Source organism: Sylvia atricapilla, chromosome 11, assembly GCF_009819655.1.
Source record: "Sylvia atricapilla isolate bSylAtr1 chromosome 11, bSylAtr1.pri, whole genome shotgun sequence".
NCBI lineage: Eukaryota > Metazoa > Chordata > Aves > Passeriformes > Sylviidae > Sylvia > Sylvia atricapilla.
In genome coordinates this window covers 14,523,028-14,540,289 of record NC_089150.1, presented here as the reverse complement: position 1 = coordinate 14,540,289, position 17,262 = coordinate 14,523,028, and the positions used below count along the sequence as shown (strand labels likewise).

Genomic DNA, 17,262 nt, shown 5'->3' with positions numbered 1-17,262 from the left:
ATGGTCAAGGGTCTAGAGGGGAAGCCTTATGATATCAATGGGTTTTTCAACCTGGGAAGTGGAGACTAAAGGTGAGAGACCTCATTGTGGTCTTCAGCATCCTCACAAAGGGAAGTGAAGGGGCAGGTACTAACCTGTTCACTGTTGTGACCAGTGACAGGACCCAAGGGAAGGGCCTGAAGCTGAGTCAGGGCGGGTTAGGTTGGATATCAGGAAAAGGTTTTTCACCCAGAGGGTGGATGAGCACTGGAATACACTCCCCAGGGGAGTGGTGACAGCACCAAGCTTGAGCTGTCAGAGTTCAAGGAGTGTTTGGACAGTGCTCTCAGGCACATGGTGGGATTCTTGGGGTGTCCTGTGCAGGGCTGGGAGTTGAGCTTGATGATCCTTGTGGGTCCCTTCCAACTCAGCATATTCTGTGGTTCTGTGATTCTAAATGGATATTCTCTGAATTTCTAAATTTGAAATTCTCTGAATTTCAAACAGAATTGAAAACTAGTTCCTCTTCAGAAAAATACCAAAAATGATGTTTGCTTTTTCAGCATCCTCAGTAGACTTATTTTAAATTTGCCCCCCCCCCCCCCCCCCCCCCTTCATTTTCAAATGGACACACGCATCCCTAAAGTTGCCTTGTGCTTGCCACATGTCACAGAAACACATACTGGGGCCCCAAACAGAGTGACTGGATGTCCTGATGCAGTTTTGGAGGAACTGATTGGCAGTATTTCAATGTCTGTCCAGACTTTTGCCTTGACCTTTAGCGGTATTGAAGAGAATGGCTCTAAGATGTTTTTTTAATCATAGAAAGAAACATCAATTTTATGTTCTGAGCAAGCTGCTATGTCTACTGATTTTTTTTCCTGAGTTTTACTACTGCTGAGCCTGATCCCAGCAGAAGGCCAGCTGTTCACAGCTTTCATTCCCTCCAAATCCCTGCTTTGTAAGGTAAATCTGAAATCCAGAAGACCTTGAAGTGTGTGGTTATGACCTTAGCTTCAGCAGAACTCCTGTAAATTAAAGATTTAAGAGTTTTAAGATGTTATTTCCATTTTCTATAGTGCTCTGCCTTGCATAGCTTTATTTTGCCTGGTGTAAGTATAACATTTTTTTTGTTTCTAGTACCGAGTTGTGGTGCCAATGATGGGGGCCATCTCAGATCTGTGTGAATCACTTTCCAGACTCTCTGGTGTTCCTGCAGAAAATGTAAGGATTAATGCAGACAGTAATTTTGATAAATGTTTGTTCTTCTCAAAGCATTTTGGTGGCCTGGCTTTTATATGGGTGGTAAGCTGAACTTAATGGGCTAGTGACAAAACTGTAACAAGTTAAAATGCTATTCTTTGTTCTTAAGATCAAAATCATTCATGAGACAGTCTGTATTTATACTGATAGTTCCATTGTAGAGTTTTAAGAGAAGGGACAGAAAAGTAAAGTACAACTGATGTTGGTGTGCTGATTGTGCAATTGTGATAGAGAATTGAAATAAACTCTTGCTTGAATTTAAAGGTAGCTTGCCTAAGTTCATGTAAGCTTTTACTATAATCACTTTGCAAATCTCACTTGCTGTCCTAGATGGTCGTGACAGATGTGTATAATCACCGATTCCACAAAATCTTCCAAATGGATGAAGGTTTAAATCATATCATGCCAAAAGACGACATCTTTGTGTGAGTAAACTGTGAAAATGCCACGTGTGAAGAGTACTGCAAAATATTCACTTTGGTTTCAGGTTTAAAACCCAATTCCTTATCCCCTCACAAAACCTAAGCTTTCTTGTAGACCTTTTGCATGACTCAGCAGTAATGCAGCACGACTACTACCAGCAGGTCAACAGGTGTTGTGTTCAGCTGGTATTTTTCTAAGACAGGAGGTCATGGCCCTTGGGCCACAATGAACTTTTAGTCTAGTCTGTGTTATGCAGTTTAGGACTTCCTACAAGCCTCTTTAAGACATTATTATGTCAAGATTACAGTTATGCTATCACTGACATTTTTAGTTTCACTCAAGCTTATTAAGTTTTCCAAATCAGCCAAAAGCTTTGGGCTGTTACTAAGATAATATGAAGTCTAAGCTGTTGTACTCTGCCTTTCCAAAATCCATCACAGCTGTTAGAGCACTGTAATTGAGGGTTCCTTATAGACTCTTGACTGATGGTTAACACTGTTTATATCTAAACTGTGGTTTTGAAGGCAAAGCTGAGGATTTGGTTGTGCTTGATGTTCTACATGTGTCTGGTGGGTGAGGTATTTCCAATCACCGCTGAAATCTGGTGAGGAGAGCAAAAGTTGTGTTCCTCTATTGCAGCTGACATGCGAGAACATTCCAGTGCAAGAATGTTGCTGCCATGAAATTGTTGGGTCTTTGTGGAGCCCTGCACTGATATCCTCTGGCCCCGTGTGAACCTTACACGGGTGGGATGCTGTGACATACTGGTGCTCTTTTGTCATGCTGTCTGCTGTGACCTTATTGCCGAAACATAATGAAGGAGTTTTGTATAAGTTGTTGTCTTCAATTGTGTGACCAGTTAGGATCCCTGGGAAGGATGTTTGGCCTCTGTGAAATCTGTTTGTAGAGTGTTAGTTCGTAAGTCTGTCTGTCTCTGCAGCAATTATAACATCTTAAAAAGAAGAAGCATGATATTACAGTGGTAATTGCAAAAATTCCCTGCTTTCAAACAGGCATAATGTATTGTAAGTCCCTCCACAGAAAACAACTGTCTGAATCGGGTCTGCTCTGGGGTGTGGAGCAAGCATTGGCTGAACTGCAGCTCCAAGTGTATTTTCCTTTGCAGTTGCCACTTCCTTTTATGTGCAGGACAACTGTAAATGAGGTGCTGCTGTGAGTCACAGTGAGTGAACTGACCTGGGCTAAAAATAGCTTTCCAAGGAAGAGGAGAGGTAGCAGGAGGAAGTTTTGCAAATCCTGTTTTTCCATGTACACCCTCTAAGATCTTTCCACCACTGAGGGGTAAGAGCAAGCAGCCAGGCACCAGGGCAAGAATTAGGAAAAAGTTGTTCATAGGAAGTCCTTTTAATGGATAATGCTGCCAGGAAAAAGATGTGTAAAGTAATATTCTAACTACAGCTAAAACCCAGCATTCTTTTATTGAAAGAAAGTCTTGTCTCAAAAAATGAGCAGAGAAACACTTATTCATAAAAAGGAAAGTTTTTTTAAAGGCAAATGCATAATTATTTCTAGTGTGGACAATCTACCTGCCTTGTCTGGTTGTAAAAAGTCCGCTGTTAGGTGTTCTAAGATCAATAAATGGTTAGACTAGTGTGAAGGTTCTTGAATTCCACTTTGTTTCTATCTATTATTTTTTTTGTCCTGCCAGCTTCAAAACCTGTTTTCCATTAGGGAATGTACTTGTTGTCATGGATGTAGATCTCTGCCTTCCACTTCCTCCAGAAAGGATGGCTTTACAGTTAAAGGGGAACTTGTCAAGTGCTGCTCAAGCTGTTGTGTTTCTGCCAGAAGTTATGGACAGTGACTTGGCAGATCAGGTTTCTGCCCTTCTGCAGGTGCTGTGTAATGTGTGGCTGGAGAATATGGTATGTCTGTTGTTTGTTCAGACTGCTGCTGCCAATAACTTCAGGAGTTTCTGATATCTCAGCAACTTAACTTCTTAGATTACAGGCAAATATCTCAGTATTTATTAAAAATAGAAATGAATTAAAAAAACATTTTAAAAAAACCCAGGTCTTTCAGAACCTTCCACTTTTTTAAAGAACAAGCTTGTTTCCACTTGAAATGTTAAGAAACATTTTATTTCCCTGAAGTCAATGAAGAAGAATTTCTCACTAAAAACCATTTTTTTCTTCTTAAATTAAGGCAAATTCTTTAGAGGAGTGACAGGAAAAGACTTGCTGCTTATGACTTGAAGGATGTTTTGTATGCCTGCATAGTCCATGAAATGTTCAGCTTGGAAAAGGTGCTCCTGTACTGGTGATGGAGCTGTGGGGTGTATCACTGGTTACATGGAGTGATGCATCTCTCTCCTGTTCCTGAAAGAAAACTGTCTTTGTATCACTTAATGAAGGGGAACAGATGCCCTTTATTATGAAGTACAGCAGTGTAGGGTTTTACAGTCACAGTATTTTCACCCAAAAGTCACAATTGAAATAAATAACCTAAAAAAGACTCAGTAAACCATGCTAACTCATCAAACATTTGTTTGTGCTACATTTATACTGGATATTGCCACAAAAGAAACACTTATGAATACTTGCTAGAGTGTTGGGCAGACAACAACAAGATAGCAAGTGCTTTTTAAGAAAGGAATTATCCTTCTGGAAGCTGCTTGCCTACCATATTTTGAAAACTTAATTTTTTCCTAAGATTTGCTTGAATCACTTAATGGCCTTGTGTGGTAAGACTAAAACATATCAGCTTCAAGTCTAGGAACACAGAAATTACAGAACAGATGGGATTTTTAATAGCATTACTTATTTGAAAATCAAATAGGCAAGCTGCATCATTTCAGGGTGTTGGGCTCAGCTCAGTGCAGCAAAGCCAAGTGAGGGTTATGTGAGCTATCAGGTGAGAACAAACAAACTGGAAAGGGATTATAGATATGCTTCAACTTGACATATAATGCAACCTGGGCTATGACTTGAGTACCATTAGTTAATTTTTTAAATTCAAATAAAAGATGATTTTTAGAATTAAAGTATCTCTTGTATTTAAATTATACTCTCTTCATGATACTCGCTGTCTCATGTGCTTGAACATTTTCCTAATTCATGTTTTATGGATCCTGTCTCTTTAATATATTCATCATGTGCTCTTATTTTCTAGTAATGTCCAGTAGCAAGACATCCCTGTGGGAAAACTGTAATGTGTATATCTCCCTCCTTGCTTTAAGTAGTTGCAGTTAGATGCTAAATTTCTTTCACTGGTTAGAAAACAAAGGGAAAACCAATCCAAAACAGAGTTAAATCAGTAGAGCATATTCAGAAACAGATGTTTCTCATGTATATTTCCCCAAAACTTGTGTGCATTCCCCAAACTTACATTTTGAAATTGTGGATGGCTCAGTGAGTCCTACTGATTTTTGAGGTCTTTTTCTAAAGGATTTAGTTGCCTAGTCTTTGAATTGGAATTGGGGTGGGCTCACAGGCCTTTTCTTTTGTTCTTCCTTATAGCCACACTGAGTGAATTCAGAGAGAAGCTGTGATAAACTGAAGACCACACCCTTCTGTTTAAATAATCTTTTTAAAAAAGTGCAACAGTTTGCTCACTTGTAATGCACTCCTCTCTTCCACTGGCAGAAGCCAACCAAGATTGTTTTAGTACTCATATGTGGTTATTTGCTGGACTCTGAGAATCCAAAGAATGAGTGGGTAGTGATAGGGCACTACAGAGCCCCGAGGCTCTGAGTTCATGAGCAGAGCCATCCAATTGTTCCTTTGTTCCTTTCTCTCATTGTCCTCCTCTAAACAGGGTATTGCTCAGAGTCCAGCAGATCTTCCACCTGTGTGATCACCTTTGTGGCTGTCTTCTGTAACAGAAATCAGTTGTTTCAGTGATTTTGAAGCTGTAGGATCTGCTTGTAACTTAAACTAGCAGTTCTTGCCTTCTGTACGTTTCTTAGCATCATATTAAGTTGTCTCAGGATTGAAAATTTTAAATGTGAATGTCAGTCTCTTACTGTGTTTCTGCAGGTTTGCTTTGCTGAGAGCTGTAGTAGCCAAGCTTGCCTGTGACAACAATACCCCTGTGGTTTGCCAGACCTCTGATTTTATGGTACTGTGCACTGGCCAGCTGGCAACACACATCTCAATTCAAGGTTCAGAAACTCTTAACACTGCAGGACATTTGTGCTCCAGCAGGGTTGTGACTTAAAAACATTAGAGTCTACTTTTGTACTGGTGTCTTTTTGAGACCAATGTTAAGTCTCAGCTTTTGATTTGGGCCTCTCTTGGTTTGTTACTGAGCAGAGAATGGATTTTCCTGAAATGCTTGGGTTGGAAATGTCAGTGAGTAGGAACTCTCATAACACACTGCAGCAGGAATAGAGCAGCTGGAATGGGCCTTGGCTTTTCTGAGCATGTGCTTGACAGAGGACATGGTCTGTGAACATAGATATTGTAGTCCAGACTGTGCTGTTGGTGAAATTTGGGAAATGTGTTGTAAGTGGGATGTGTGAAATATTGAGCTGCCACCTTTTTATGCATTATTTCAGTGGTGGGAAAAACTGTGGGGTGTTTTCTGGTTTTCACCATAGGGTTATGAGGGAAGACACATTCAGCCTTCTGGTTTTTGCCGGGCATCATGGGCATCTTGAGATGTGTATTGTGAATTTTCATGTGCCACTGAAGTGGTGGGGAGTACTGAATCTAGGGGAGTGAGGAAGGGGAGAAGAATTGGACTACATTTGGAACTTAAGCTGAATGGATTGCAATATGGAAAAGGAAGATGTGCCCTGGATGTCTAAGATATGTTCTTCCTCTGAGCTGCTCAGTTTCTGGTTCATGAGTTCTTCTGGTGTATTATTTTACCTGTTGAGCTCTGATAGTAAAACCTCAAAAAGAAGAAATGCAAATACCACTGGCCTTCTTGATGTTTAGGTGACTTTAAGTAACTTTGAAATGCATCCCAAAATGAACCTGGCACCTTTTATACAAGAGGACAAAACAATACATTTTCTTCTCCGAGTCTACTGAAAGGGAAGGAGAGTTGGGAAATTCCACAAGCCTGTTCTTTCACAAGGCTTTGTGCTCATCTCTTTCTTATCTTGACAGGTTTGGAACTGTCAGGTAGTCCTGGAGCAAGTTGTGTAATATTTATCAGAGAAGAGCTGAGATGCAGAAATGGAGGGAATTGGTAGAAGCTTTGAAACAAGATAACTGACCCGACATGCAGGGGCAGTGCAGCCAGACAGTGGTGGGAGTATCCCAGTTCTCACTGTGTTGGTAATGGTTCTCTCCAAGCATGTTGTTCTGTGGAAGGACAGGGAGGTCTGTGGCAAATGATCAGGAATCACTCCTGTAAAGGTGGTCTGCAAATCAATTTGATGATAGCAGTTCAGTGTTTGTGCTGAATGCTCTCATTGCCCAGGCTAAACAGAGCACAGCATTCAGCACACAACCCAAACACTTGCTATTTCTTTTCCTCAGGTTCTGGGAAGCCCAGCCCCACTAGGACCTCCGGCTCCCGCTCCAATGTAACCCCCACACATGCACCATGCTGGTGATGTGCCATCACCAGGGATCCTGCTGGAGCTTGGAGCCGGCCTACAAGGGCTCAGGTAAGTACCACATAAAAACAAACTCCACAGCCCATTTCGAGGGTATTGCTCTTAGTATTTCTTCGAAGTTCTTAGGAACTAAGAAGAAAAATGTTCTGAAAGATAAACTAGATACCCATGTTCTCTTAGCCTGGCTAATGGGGCATATTACATAACATATATTGTTTATGTTGATAAAAGTTTCACAAATTGATTTGCAGGTCACCTTTAACGTATAAAAGTGTGCATATTTGAATAGGAGGTATTCAGTTTGCCATAGGTGCCATGTTTTCTACCTTCTCTTACAACATGCTGTGTATTTCATTTAGATGCGTTCATGATCTTGAATAAACATCACTGGCTGCAAAGATGTTAGGTGTGTTAATATGACTGAGGCTACAGCAATTATTGAACTGAGTTAATGAGGTCAGCAAATCAGCACGTGCAGTAGTTTTATACAAAACACTTGAGATGTGTGGGATCTTGTAGCGCACTGATCTGTGAAGTTTGTTCACACTTGCTAAAATTGGGGTTTTCTTGTTGGAAGAATGTTTGCGTCTTTTCCAAAATGAACTTGTATTTATTTAAGCCTTGTATGAACCTCCTGTATGAATTCCCTCATCGTTTTTAATCTTGTTCCTCTGCACAACTGGCAAAATCCTTTGACCAGGTTCTACGGGGCAAACTGTCCATTGTCTAAGAATGTTGCATTTTCAGTTTCCAGTCTCTTAGTTTACTTGCTTGTGTGTGTTCTGGTGTTAAGTAAACAGATTAGGAGTATCTCCATTTCCTAGAAGAAATCAGAATATGTGCAGCAGTTTCTCCCAGTTTTTTTTCCAATCCTGTGTTTATTCTTACTGTTTACTTTTGACCCTGTTGTGGTTTCTCAGCAGCATCTCTGGGTTGATGTTCTGTAGTAAGCCCCTTCAGACAGATCTGTTTGGCTGCTTCTGCAGTGGCATTTTTCCTGCCCTTCTCTAGCCTTTTTCAAAATAGACTTCTTGGTTGTTGCTGTAGATTGAGTTGTGATCCAAATAGTGTTTTGCAGCTGGAGTTAATATCACAGATCCCAGCACCTGTGAGGGAATCTTTCAGTAACATACAACCTATATATTAGCCTGGTGTTTAGCTCAGAGTATTTTTTGCTTTCAGAGTCCTTTCATGTAGCTATGGTCCTTCATAGCTTTCCATTCTTCTGTGACTTGCTTACCTTCATTGTGCAATGGAGCAAAAGTTATCTCATTGCTCACTGCCTCCTTTCTGAATTGAAACCACAGACCTGAACCTTCCTAATGCTGATAAAGACTGGTCAAGTCCTACCCTATTGCTTAGCAGTTTTCAGACACTTCTCTGATTGTCATGATTTATAAAGGCAATTAGCCAGTATCTAGTAGTGTAGTAGCATCTGAGTTAATGTTTCTGACTTGTAAAACCATGTTGTGTCATCTGGAGTAACATCACCGTCATGTTCTATTATTTCAATTAAGTTGTAACATACAGAATTATGTCCAGCAATTCTCAGTATCAGCTCTACTGCCTTCCTTACGCTGTACATAAAGTACTTTGGTTTTGGTTCTTTTTTTCAAGGGATAGCTGTTGCTTAGGAGATCATAAAAATGACAGATCTTGGTTCTAGTATGTCTGCTTTTAGTACTAGTATGTAAAAGGTGTTTTGAGTTGGAGTGGGTAGAGGGGCACTTGAGTAACCAGATCTGTTATGCTGTGGTGAGAAGTATGTGAGATGCTCTCTTCAGAGTGTTATGGGGTGGTGCATGCTGGCTGTTTGTGATGGATGACCCTTACCTGTGGAAATAGTCTTTTATTTCTGTCCCATCTGTTTCTTCTTATGGGCTGGGCTTCATTCAGGTGCATGAGGGTGGAGTGTAAGCGGGGCTTCATTAATTGCTGCTTGCAGAGCACTCTGTAGGTGGTGTGAGAAGAGTCACAGGAGTGTCATGCACTGAGCTGTGTTACAGGAGTCCAGGCTAAGGGTCTCATAGGACCTGGTGTTAATCACAGATTATATTCTGGGACTGAGTATGGCCTTTTGTGGTTTAAACAGTACTAAGCAAAGTAATTCACCTTGTTGTGGTGCTGTTTCTCAGGAAACTTTAGGAGGTGTGGGCTGTATGCAATGCTGGTGTCCAGCTGAATAGCACTGAGAGCCTAGAAAACCTCAACAGCTGCTGGCATTGGACTCTCTTATGCTAGCTCTTGTGTTCTTGGTGGATTGGGGCTCCGTGGAAGGATGTTTTCCTTCATGTACTCTGCTGCCCCAGTCCAAATCCCAAGCTGGGATCCTTTTTTGTTTTAAGTAGGATGAAGCAGGATTACAGCTCTGAAATTTATTCTCCTCCTTGCTCTGAGCACAAGAAAAAACGTTTCTCAGCTCCTGAGAGAAGTGGCTTGTCTAATGTAAGAGAATTGTTTGGAGTTTGAGGCATTCAGATATGTGATTGTGGTGTTGGTCATTCTGGGTAGTGACATCTTTCATGAAATCTTTCTCTTTCAGTTTTAAGATAAATCTGGGACAGGTGACTCACCAAATTAAAGAGCAGTGTGACTTGGCATTCGTGAAAATGAATCTTCTATAATGAACAGGCCTGAAGCAAACAGTGTGATAGTGTACCATGTGGTTACTTTTTGCCTCTCCTCTGACAGCTGCAGATACCTCATTTGCTGTTTCACCCAGGGCACAAACTGCGTCACAGTCTCCTCACTGTTCTCCCAGGCTGTTTGTTGTCTTCCAGATTTTTTCTTGTTTGTTTATTGTCCTTGGATTTTTCGGTGAAGCAGATGTTTCCAGACTCTTGGTTTTATGAAACATTAGCTGCTCAGTGATGTGAGCTCAGGCCATAAAACTGATTGAGAGGCTGGGAGAATGCAGGACTAAAGGTATCAAGAAGATTTCTTTCTCCAGGGGGAACAAACATTCTCAGAGGGATTTCAAAGTACATTTAGTATTTTTCACTGGTTGAAGCACTGTGGAGTTGTCAGGGTAGCATCTTGGGAGATGATTTGTAATAGGGTTTTGAATTAGGAATAAAGACAGAGGGAAGGTTGGAAGCTGAGTTGTTTGCAAGTATGTGTCCTGTGCCAGTGTGAGCCATAGGGAGTGTTCAGGGAACTGCTCTGTAGCATGAGGACAGCACAACCCTCATACTGTTGGAGAGACTTGCTGAACTGAGTTCATATTGGTCCTGCCTGCTGTGGTTCTTGTCAGTGAAAATAACCCATGGAAATACCTGTCTTTCAAACAGGTATGAAGTTTGCAAGCCAAGTGAGGATGGCTCGGAGTGTGTTACTCTCTCCATTTACTTTCGGGAAAAGACAGTGAGGCAATCCAGCAATACTTCAGGGACTGTGCTCTTTGGGCAGCCACTGTTAATATCTGTGCCCAAACACAAGCTCACTGTGGATCACCTGTACAGTGTGGTTTTGGAGCAGATCAGGTAAGTCAGTCATGGCTGTACCTTTGAATCCTATGTCACTTATTCAATTAAATTGTAATAGGATTACTGAATCCTTGTTAACAGGGAGAATTTTCCTTGATTTGTGTGGGTTGTATAAACCAGGATTTGCATTGCTTTAGTGTCTGGAGGCCCCAGGGACATTTCAAGGTCCTGTTTTTTTTGGGCTTTGTAACAGATATTCCTGGCTTAGTCTTGCAAAAGGAGTCAGGAGCAGAACTCTAGGCATGTTTTCAGGGCTCACAGATGGGGCCACCATAACATACTTTTGCCTTTTCAATATATAGCCATGAAACATGGAATAAGCAGTGAGAGCAGAGATTTAGGGACTTGTTTGACTTATTCTGAGGGCTCTCAGTGCTGTTGTGTAATGTAAATAGTGCTGTACAGGATAGGGTCTGGTTTGCTGGAGGGGATTGGGCAGCAAGAGCTGATGATAGAGGGGATTGTGTAATAAATGTATCCCTTCTCTTCAGCCGCTGTGTGAAACTCCCTCTGGCAGAAGAATACTCCCCACCCTGCCCAGACAGAGGAACCTGCAATGGCTCCAATGGTGTGGTTGAAGGTAAAACCCTTCGAAGTCTGCTGGAAGCTTTTCAGCACTTTAAGCTTTCTAACAGTGTTTGTTTTGTGCTGTATGTATTTATAATCCACCACGATTAAAACACACTGTTCTTCTGGACATCTGTGTGGTACAGGGAGAATCTTGTAGACTATTTCTTTCCTAGGGAGATCAGATGTGCAGCAGCTGCAGAACAAGGTGTGGATGTGCATTCATCCTGGCCAGTGTTAGGGAACTTCGTTGGGGTGTCCAGGTGCCTCCCTCCAGAGGCAACCCTTCCTGATATGCCCTTTGGTGATGAAAACTGGCCTATTGGGTCACAAAGATTGTGGAGAAATTTGTCTGTTGGAGGACATAGAATGACTAGTCTCATTCCTAGGCCACATGCTCACTAGGAAGCTGTTATCATCACATGCTGATGGCATGAGTGTTTCCCTTTCCTGTTTTAAAAAGATTCACTGGTGTAGCCCTGAGGGTAACAGCTGCAATAAGTTAAATGGGGAAAAAACCTGCCAATTTTCCCCAAAGAACGAAAATAACTTTCCTGGTGACTTAGATATTCCTGTCTGTGAAGACACCCAGCCACAGCCTTGCTGATTCTCTCTTGGGGATGCTTCCTTGGGTGTGCTCTCAGGAGTCATTGTTAGCTGAGCACTCTCCTAAACTGGCATCTGCTAAAGGAGAAAATAGAGCTTCAGATGTAGCAGGTTAGCAAGCAGAGGTTTCTTTTTCTGTGCACCTTTTCACTGTTTTCCACATAACTAGTGTGTGTTGTACAGGCTGATGCAAACAGCTGTCCATGGCAGATGTCGGGCCAAACTTTCATTGAAGCCCTGTAATATTGTCCTTGTTTGAAATTTTTTTCCAGGCGACATTGAAGAGATGGAGCATCAAGATGGAGGAGAGGAAGGCAAGGAAAAGCTGACAGAAGGTGATCCCTGCCACTCTGAGGGTTGTATGCAGGTGGAGTCAACAAGAGACCTGCAGCCTTGCAAGAAACAGCATTTCACTTTTAGCCTTGTGAATTCCTCTGGGACCTCAGAGATAAACTCCATTGTTGAAGGAAAAATCTTAAAACTAAATGGTAATTATTTTCTTGCTGTTTTTTATTCTTCCTGCTTTTTACACCTGTGCAATAAATATTTCTTTTTTCTTGTAGCTTTTTCTGCAGTTGCTATTGACTGGGATTCTGAGACACGGAGGTTGCTTTATGATGAGCAGGAGGCACAGGTTGTAGTAGCTCTCTTCATAAGTAATCTATGTGTAAATTTGCATGGTATTTAAAAGGTGACAGTAAGCAGTGTTCTGCTGGGTCATCTTTTGTAACAGAACAAGCTGGGTTTTTTAACAGAATAAGATAGATTTTACTGTCTTGATAAAAGCTCTAAACCCAAGTGAGGACGTATATTTTCTCTTATAGACTAGTATAAGAAAGGAGTGGCTGGAAGCTGGAAATGATTGGGTGGAGGAGGTGGTGCAGAAGTAGGCTGTGTGGTGAAAGTGAGCATGTAATTTCTTGATGTCAGGGATTACAGAGTACATGGAATTGAATAAAACAACCTGCCTCTTTTCACTAGGCATTTGAAAAACATATAAGCATACTACAGCCACAGAAGAAGAAGGCTGTAGTAGCACTCAGAGACTGCATAGAGCTCTTCACTACTATGGAAACACTTGGTGAACATGACCCATGGTAAGAACTTCTGCCTGCCTGCCATAACTGTTTGAGTTCACATGTTTTTTCATAGGATTCTTATAATTTCCCAGGTCTGGCTTTTTGTCCTCATCTTTGAGAAATCTGTCAGATCTGTATTAAGTCATTGACTCAATTGGCTGTGGACATGGGTTAATAAAAGTATTTGTTTCCTGCCTATATTTAAGAAAAAATGAGTCAGTGGGAATGTAGCTTCGACCAGGCTATTTTTAAAAGTTAATTTTTGTACAATGCAGTTAACATACTTGCCATAGGACTATAAAGTGGAAGCAAGTTTGAGTTTGGAATTCTCTGAGGCAGTGTGTTCACCTGCATATTCCACAGGCAATGTGCCTTCTGTAAGGCAAGGACTGTGCTTATGCTAGTGAGGCATCTTTAATGGAAAGCCAGAAGCTTTTCTTTTGATGGAGTCATTAATTTCCTTGCTTGTTACTCCTTCTTTAGGTACTGCCCTAACTGTAAGAAACATCAACAGGCCACGAAGAAGTTTGATTTGTGGTCTTTGCCCAGGATTTTGGTGGTACATTTAAAACGCTTCTCATACAGCAGATACTGGAGGGATAAACTTGACACTGTTGTGGAATTCCCCATCAGGTAGGATTCTTCCCTCAAGATAGGAAGAGCTTGAAGAATTTAGTCAAGAAATAGGTACATCTGATGTTTCTGTTGTGTGGGCTTGTTGTAAAGGCTGTAACTGGAGCAGATCTTTTCTGGGTTTGAATGGCTGGACAGTCAGCATGAGTTGAGAGGGTTAGTTTTCTGCAGGGGTGGTTTTTGTTAATACCATTCAGCTTTATACACTCCAAAGAGCATTAGTTACTAGCAGCTGCTGTTTCTTCTGAAATTCAGTTAAGCCCATGTCGTTCAACCAAGAAAACTTCTATAGCAATTTTAGCAAATCTTCTGGGCAGTACTGCACTTGCAGTACTGAGTATTGCTCAATTTCAAGACAAAAGCCTGCCTTGCCCCTTTGCTTCTGCTTTATAGCATCCTGCTGTGGGATGAAGCATATTCCTTACTATTCCTATCTCACTCTTCATTGCCTACACAGGGACACTCCAAACTATGTTTTATTCGACACCTCCCTCTAAACCTTCTGGCAGTGCTCGGTGTTTTTGTCAGGACCTGCCTTGTGTAGGAGGGGTAGCAAGTCTGGTCCTCAGACTAACAACACCTGGCCCCTGAGCAGCAGAGCAGCAGTGGTGCCATGCTTCAGCTCCTACAGAGTGATAGTTATTGGTGTACTGATACTTTTGTGTTTCTTTCCAGGGGTTTGAACATGTCTGAGTTTGTCTGCGACCCAAGAGCAGGCTCATACGTGTATGACCTCATTGCAGTTTCCAATCACTATGGAGCCATGGGAGTGGGCCACTGTGAGTAACTGCTGCTGTGTCCTTTGGGTGCAAGGAAATGTGGGCAGAGGGGATATAGGAGAGCTCTGCACTGGGATGCCTGCAATAGCCCTCACCTAAGATATCTAGTCCAAAACTTACCTGTGTTCTGTGTGCAGGTGATATCATGTTGGGATCCTGTTAGGATATGGAGGGCAGATAGGTAGCACTTTGGCCTGAGGTCTTGACTAGTGCCTGTGGGACTCTGGTTAGTTTGTGTGATGGTGTTCCCCAATTTATGAGAGGTGTCAAAATTTTTCTGTGCTGAACCTGAAATTGTGGCACTGGCTGACAGTAGAATGTCTCTGCCTTTGCACTGATAAGGACTGACATAGGAAAATGTCATTTCATCAGGAGAAAAAAACAGGTATATACAAGTTTGATACATGCTGAGTCTGTGTTTTCTGTCACTGGTTTTGCTGCAGCACAGATGAAAAGTGTCTGTTGGTGTTACCTGTATCAGGTGTGTATGCAGATCCATGCTGTAGATTATACTTGTAAAACCATCCAGAAGCAATTTACCATGAGAAGAGGATGAACTCCTGTAGCTTAAGGGGCACATGTTCTGAGATTGGAGATCAAAGTCACAGAAGTCTTGGCTGGAAGAGACACTGAGGGACTTTTAACTTAATTCTTGAGTGAGGATTCTTGCAAGAACCAGATCAGATCTGTTAGCAGCAGAAAACTTTTCTTTCAAGTGAAAAAGCAGTGAGAGAGTCTTAAACTGTGTGTGTTTGGGAAGGCTCTGACTCAAGGGCAGTGGACAAAGCGTACTGTTGTTTTTCCCTAAGTTTCTTTTTCCCTGTATCTCAGCTGTCAGGGATAAGCCTGGTCTGTGGAACCTGGTCCTAGACTAGCTGGGCCAGCTGGCATGTTGTAGATGTGTATGTTGGTTAACTGGGCTTGGGGTGGGCAATGTCAAAGCTGGCTTCTGGCCTCCCATGCACACGTGGTTGGAGTCCCAGGTGTGCATTCCCTGCTGGCCTTCCCTGGAATGCTGAGCTGCAGTTTCTCTCCTGACAGACACTGCCTATGCTAAGAACAAGGTGAACAACAAGTGGTACTACTTTGATGACAGCAGTGTCTCGGTGGCTTCAGAAGACCAAATAGTGGTGAGTATTTGGCTGGAGGTCTGTGCTGAGAGTGTGGTTCCCTGCTTTAGGCATGACATTGCAACCAAGCTGCGGGGATGGATGGTTTCAGATGGGTTTTCTTTTTGTTTGGTAGACAAAAGCGGCGTATGTGCTGTTCTATCAGCGCCGAAACAGCGAGGAACATTCTGCCCCCTCTGCTCCCCAGGAAGAATGTGATGGCATGGACACCAACTAAGCACCACCTCCAGCACTCAGCCACCATGGTAGTGGTTGCTCTTGTAAAGCAATGCCTGAGGCGCCTGAAAATTTTTCTTCCTTCTGTAGGGGTCAAGCAGAAAATCAAGCACTGAAAGATTGAGTGCTGGGGGTTGCAGAATAGCATTGAAGAGCCAGGAATAGGTGCTGACACTTGGGTATTTAGAGGCCAAAAATAATATATATTGGAGCTTCAATAAAGTTCTTTTTAAAATCTGGCTGAGCTGTGTGGCTAGAGGCAGGGGTTGGGACTGTGGTTCTTGGGCTGAGGGTTGTAGCTGGGGTTGGGAGAGGACAGCCTGAGCTGGAGGCCAGGCACAGCTGAGCCTTGCAGGGGCCCGTGAGGAGAATGGTGGGTATGATTCTGTGAATCAGCACTGGGGCTTCCTGCCAACTCTCTGATGTAGCTGTTGGGCCCTGCCTGTGTCAGGGTTCCCCTGCACCCTTTCTGGAGCTCAGTTCAAATCTCTGTACATCTGGTCTGTTGCAGTCTCTGCCATTGTACCTAGGTCTCCTGGCAAAGCAACAAATGTTTCTCACTCTTTCACTAATGCATTTGAGACTCTCCTGGGCAGTTGTGACTCACTATTTTTCATGTGAACACTGAATCCAGTGATGCAGAAATCTTGGCCAGAAGTGAATCATACCTGCCTGTGGTGTGGCATATGTGCAGGCTGATCCCCATGGAGATGCAGGATACAGCTGCTCTGGCTTCTGTTTTTCGGCAGAGAAAATACCATCCATAACATCGATGATTTCTTGTCTTTTCCATCTCCTACACCCCTCACTTTCAGGCTGCTCTGTAAGCACTTTTCTGCTGCCAGCATTTCTCCTATGGTTTGTGCAGTGACAGCATTTTTATCCTTTTTTGCTCATTTATGTGTCCAGCCAAGCTCAGCACGATGTCCCCAGAGCTGTCACCTGTACAGATGACAGCCCAGTGCAATGGATCTTGTGAGTTTTTAGCCTTTTCTCTTGCAACTTTGGTTTTTTTTGACTGCTCTTTCAGCCCTCCTCCACCCTTGAGTGCTGCCTTTTATATCCTCACCTGATCACCCTCTGTGGGGCTGCAGGTATAACAGTCCTGTCCCAGGCCTTGTTTGCCTCTGCTGTTCAATGGTTCTGCTCCATCCTTTTGTCACAACTGGCAAATGCTCTTCCCTCTGTCCTCCTTTATTGTGTGTTGCTTTTTAGGACTCAAGTCCAGCTTTCTTGGAAAGAGACTCCTGTGAGTCTCAGTGGAAAGCTGGTCTTCCATGACATAAAATTCCAGAGCCTTAGCCTGTGTTTTTTAGGGAAAAATCTAGCTCAAGGTAGTCATCCAAACCCAGGAGGGTTTTTCCTTCTTGGATCCAAGTTTTGTTCACAATATGAAAGGCTGAGACTGGCTGTCAGTGTGCTTTTTGTTCCCCCTGGAATGTGTGCTTGCAGGTGCTGTGGCTTCAGTGCTGGCCATCACCTTCTGTTGTGGTCAGCAGTGCTCATCCATTTAACTCCAGACTTGCCAGCTCAGCCCCACCTTTCTGCAGCTCCAGGCAACAGGCCTGG

General features: G+C 42.6%; 2 protein-coding genes across 3 annotated transcripts in view; one reads left to right on the top strand and one right to left on the bottom strand.

The window, feature by feature from the left end:
* USP4 (ubiquitin specific peptidase 4) overlaps positions 1-15,932 on the top strand; it is a 32,426-nt gene extending 16,494 nt beyond the window's left edge. For both annotated transcript variants that reach the window (XM_066326754.1, XM_066326753.1), the window contains 11 exons: positions 1,120-1,203; positions 1,573-1,667; positions 10,489-10,680; positions 11,175-11,263; positions 12,129-12,344; positions 12,420-12,490; positions 12,838-12,953; positions 13,419-13,568; positions 14,244-14,347; positions 15,389-15,477; positions 15,593-15,932. In XM_066326754.1, the coding sequence (XP_066182851.1) occupies positions 1,120-1,203; positions 1,573-1,667; positions 10,489-10,680; positions 11,175-11,263; positions 12,129-12,344; positions 12,420-12,490; positions 12,838-12,953; positions 13,419-13,568; positions 14,244-14,347; positions 15,389-15,477; positions 15,593-15,694 (1,308 nt within the window). In that variant the 3' untranslated portion in view covers positions 15,695-15,932. The remainder of the gene's footprint in view (positions 1-1,119; positions 1,204-1,572; positions 1,668-10,488; positions 10,681-11,174; positions 11,264-12,128; positions 12,345-12,419; positions 12,491-12,837; positions 12,954-13,418; positions 13,569-14,243; positions 14,348-15,388; positions 15,478-15,592) is intronic.
* LOC136366000 (2'-5'-oligoadenylate synthase 1-like) overlaps positions 1-17,262 on the bottom strand; it is a 239,022-nt gene that overhangs the window by 135,722 nt on the left and 86,038 nt on the right. The window lies entirely within an intron of this gene.